General features: G+C 45.0%; 1 protein-coding gene across 2 annotated transcripts in view; it reads left to right on the top strand.

Annotated features, from left to right (window-relative positions):
* The window catches only part of tns3.2 (tensin 3, tandem duplicate 2), a 58,033-nt gene that overhangs the window by 39,342 nt on the left and 13,691 nt on the right, over positions 1-5,000 (top strand). The window contains exons 6-10 of one of the 2 annotated variants that reach the window (XM_063200973.1): positions 72-264; positions 655-1,016; positions 1,894-1,980; positions 2,187-2,318; positions 2,930-3,025. In XM_063200973.1, coding sequence (XP_063057043.1) covers positions 72-264; positions 655-1,016; positions 1,894-1,980; positions 2,187-2,318; positions 2,930-3,025 — 870 coding nt within the window. Of the gene's footprint in view, positions 1-68; positions 265-654; positions 1,017-1,893; positions 1,981-2,186; positions 2,319-2,929; positions 3,026-5,000 lie in introns of both variants that reach the window. The other variant, XM_063200972.1, reaches the window with a different exon arrangement.

The raw sequence follows: 5,000 nt of genomic DNA, 5'->3' as shown, positions 1-5,000 counted from the left end.
GCGTGTGAACAGATATCAGCTTTCCTGACATGATAGTCCCTCTCCCCTCTGTCCCTCTGTGCTATCAGTAGAGTCCCGGGGGTTCCTGAACATGCACAGCAGTCTGACGAACACGCACGCACATCCTCATCCTCATCCCCTCACACACTCGGCCTCAACCTGCGACGAGACGGGACCAGGATCACTAAGCCCCGCCTCCCACCAGCGCATGATTGGCTCTCTACGCTCAGTCTCCTCCTCCAGTCCCCTTCCTCATAACCACAGGTAATGCTCAGACTCACACTCCATTTCGGTGTGTGTGGCAAAAAATAAAAATAAGAAGAAAGGTAAATTGTAGCTAACCCAAGGTCCACTGTGCGCAATTTCATTTCTTTAAACTTGAAAGGGCCGAGAATAACACACATACACTTTTACATATACATTTTTGTCATGTAATGGAAAAGAATAAATTAGTTCAAGATGACAAACGAACATGCAAGATGAATGCACCTTCATGTACTATACACATTCAAATGTAAATGGGTAAATCCTGTAGGCATACCTGATTTGATATTGAAACTGATTTCTCTCTCTTTCTCTCTCTCTCTCTCTCTCTCTCTCTCTCTCTCTCTCTCTCTCTCTCTCTCTCTCTCTCTCTCTCTCTCTCACCCACAGTCCTTCGCCGCTACGTGGTTGGGATGAAGTATCTGACCCTGCCTCCTTCTTGACCACTCCTCTCACCTCCCACCCTTCACACACATTCTCCTCCTCCTCCTCCTCCTCCATCCTCAGCCCTGGCTCCCACCCCTTCTCCTCCCCCAGCCCCATCCCTGGCCCTGGGTCCAGCTCTCCCCTGTCCCCCCAGAGCCTGAGTGGAGTGGAGCCCAGCCTACTGGAGGCGGTTCAGGGCTTTGAAGGTCTGGGGCTGGAGGACCCCTCTCCTCCTCCCATCCTGCCCCAGAAGAGGAGAGGGCCGGACGGGGTGGAGACGGGCCTGGGTGCCCTGCTCAATGGCAGCAGCTGCAGCAGCAGCCCTGGTGAGATGCCCTCAGTTCAGTCATATATTTATGCTTATGGTAACACTTTATAACTAAAATGCACTCGGAGAGTGCAGACCTCCGCCAAGGAAGCTTTTTGATAGAACATTTGACTATGTTACACCCGCTTGGCGGATGTCTCCAGAGTTCTGAGCCGCCGCCTCGCCATTAACTTCTTGGAACCGGTCACCTCGTCGGCCGTTATCCTTTACTATCTGCCTTCGCAACAGAATTCTCTTTTCTGATTGGCTGATGGGGTGACCATTAATTCCTCCAGGCGTCAAGCGTGCGACTAAATTGGACGTGTATAGAATCTTTGTTTGGAATGCCGACGGTATCTAAGGAATGACATTGTAGGAACCATGCACATAATCCTCAGAAAATTAAATAATAAAGTACACTAGTAGATAAACAAATCTGCAGTGTAAAAATGTTTTAAGTCTTAATCCTGGCTTCAGGACATAAGAAATCATGACAAAAAAATCTGATCCAACAAAGTCTGGGGTGAGTTTCTCGAAACCATAGTTGCTAACTACGTTAGCTACTTTGTTGTTTCCAATGCAATTTCCCATTGACAACTACGCAAGTTACTAACTGGCTAATAACTACGCTTTTGAGAAATGCACCTCTGGTCTGATACAGTACTTACATGTCTCATCACACTCATTCACCACCAGAACAGAGGAGATTTGACAGTATGTTTCATCTGTGATTATTGTGTGTTGCCTGCACTTGAAACTTTCAAAAAAAACTGAAGAGAAGAGTGGAGGAGATTCTACAATGGTGGACCATGTGGTGACACTGTATGACAATGTAACAAAGTGTACTTAAAATTTGTATCACATGGTTATTTGTAACATATGTACTGTTATTGCAGAGCTTCTGGGGAGTAGACAAGATTCAGTGAAGTTTGTTCAAGACACCACCAAGTTCTGGTACAAACCTGACATCACACGTGAACAGGGTAAATACACACGCGCGCACACACACACACACACACACACACACACACACACACACACACACACACACACACACACACACACACACACACACACACACACACACACACACACACACACACACACACACACACACACACACACACACACACATTGTTGAATTCACTGATGCATTTCCGTTCTTTTTGTCTCCTGTGTGTTGCTGTAGCCATCGCGGCGTTGAAAGACCGCGAGCCGGGCTCATTCATAGTGCGCGACAGCCATTCATTCAGAGGAGCGTACGGATTGGCCATGAAGGTTGCCACGCCCCCTCCCTCCGTCCTACAGCAGAGCAGGAAAGGTGAGGTCAAAGGTCAAGGCAGGAGGATAGGAAGTGAAAGCTGATTGGTCAGTCTAGAATCACACATACACACACACCCACACACGCAAGCACGCACGCACGCACGCACGCACGCACACACACACACACACATATGTCCATCATCACAATTAGTTCCTAGCTGTTGACACGGTTGCCATTGTTTCCTTGACCCACGTGAATGCAGGTTTACCACCAAAAAAGGACTAAAGAGGAAATACAATGGTGTATTGATGTGGTGGTGACTTATGGTGTGTGTGTGTGTGTGTGTGTGTGTGTGTGTGTGTGTGTGTGTGTGTGTGTGTGTGTGTGTGTGTGTGTGTGTGTGTGTGTGTGTGTGTGTGTGTGTGTGTGTGTGTGTGTGTGTGCGTGTGTCTGTGTGTGTGTGCGTGTGTCTGTGTTTGTCTGTCTGTCTTTGCTTGTGTGTGTGTATGTGTGTGTGTGTGTGTGTGTGTATGTATGTGTGTGTGTGTGTGTGTGTGTGCGTGCGTGCGTGCGTGCGTGCGTGCGTGCGTGCGTGCGTGCGTGCGTGCGTGCGTGCGTGTGTGTGTGTGTGTATGTGTGTGTGTGTGTGTATTTGCGTGTGTGTACAGCTGGAGATCTGTCCAGTGAGCTGGTGAGACACTTCCTGATTGAGTGCACCCAGAAAGGAGTCAGGCTGAAGGGCTGCCCAAACGAGCCCTACTTTGGTAAGACAAACAAACCTGCCTCAATCTGTGTGCGTGCATGCGTGTGTTTTAATGGTATTGCTGTATTTGGTGCGTAGTAATCATGGTGTGTAGTAATTGTAAATACCCTCATACCCTCTTCCCATCAACACACACACACACACACACACACACACACACACACACACACACACACACACACACACACACACACACACACACACACACACACACACACACACACACACACACACACACACTCTCTCTCTCTCTCTCTCTCTCTCTCTCTCTCTCTCTCTCTCTCTCTCTCTCTCTCTCTCCTTCTCTCTCTCTCTCTCTCACTCACACACACACACACACACACACACACACACAACAACACCCACACACACACACACACACACACACACACACACACACACACACACACACACACACACACACACACACACACACACACACACACACACACACACACACACAAGAACACACACACACACACACACACACACACACACACACACACACACACACACACACACACACACACACACACACACACCTCCTCCCTGTACCGCACAGGGGAAGTGGAGTGGAGATTGCCATTTTATTATCAGCTAATGCCATATTAAGAGCGGACAGCGGATGTTTTAGTCCGCGATTAGACGTTGGCAAAGATAACACATGGGGGTAATTTCCCCCCTAAGCCCTTATTAGGTATTATAATGGCTCATAATTATATTAATAGCATGTTTGATATTAAAAGTGGGCCATTACAGCATTAGCAAATGCATAGTGTTGGTATAAAAGGTGTAGTGTGGTGACTCACATGTGAAGTGTTTTCAAAAGGGGTGCCGTACCGTACTGAACAACGGCCAGTGATGCCAATTATGGACTGCTATGGAGATGCTGCCATTCGCTTGCAGTTCAGAGTCCACGTAGCTTCACAATATAAGGGAATTTGGCTTCCTTCTTTCTATATATGAGTCATTCTAAGTTTCCAGTGCGCTTTTGGCAAACGCAAAATGTCAATTATCAGTATTTTTTTCAAATAAATGACCTACATGTTTACATAGTGTATATATTTAAGTTTCCAAAGAAACAAATTGCCAAGCTTAATCTTAAATCATTTGATAAATACTATAATGAAAGCAAACATTTGCTTCATTATTTTATCAACAGTTTTATGAACAAATACTATGTCATTTCAAACATATATAAAAATACTACAGAGTTGAAACAACATACGTTTGAAAGTGCTTATGTTCCTTAACAATAATGTTGTCATTAATCTGTGCAACTGATATAGAAAATGTGATTGTTGAGCTTCAAAGTTGGATTTTATGATTCACTGTGATACAGACTGACACATTTTTCATTATAAATCCCTGTAACGTCTGATTTGAATTTAGTCAACCTCCTTACACAAGACTTCCCACTCCAGAGATAATCCCTATTGTCTGTTCATAGGATGTTTCCAACACATAAGGGATCAATAGCACAAAAACACTTTCAAAACAGTCAACCGTGTTACTCAACTGTGTTACGGTCAACAGTGCAGGGGAACAAGTCTGCACTTTTTTAGGAGAAAAAACAGAGCAGACAAACCCATCTCCCTAGAACACAAATTATTTTGTTTGTTTGTCTGTCAATATGGAGATAAAGGCAAAAACATATTGCTCTTCAACTGTCATAGCTGATGCGTAACACCATTGACGGTAACACGGCTTGACATTTCAGCCATTTTAAGGTGTTGTGCTAACTGAGGACCTCAAAAGTTCCACCACAACACCTTAATCAATTCATGTATTTTGTATGCTTTATTTATATTGTGTTTTTCTACATGTGATTTCTAATTCAGATTCTTATGAATATGTTGATAACACAGTTGACAGGCAATTTTCACGCTATGAGAACATGAAAAAGAATGGATTAAATTATGGAAGCATGGAGCTCAAAACTGAAAAGTCTTCCCATATCCTGCCAAAGAGGTTAT

This window comes from Engraulis encrasicolus, chromosome 6 (genome assembly GCF_034702125.1).
Source record: "Engraulis encrasicolus isolate BLACKSEA-1 chromosome 6, IST_EnEncr_1.0, whole genome shotgun sequence".
Lineage (NCBI taxonomy): Eukaryota > Metazoa > Chordata > Actinopteri > Clupeiformes > Engraulidae > Engraulis > Engraulis encrasicolus.
The sequence above is the reverse complement of the archived record's forward strand: the minus strand, read 5'-3'. Positions and strand labels throughout refer to the sequence as shown.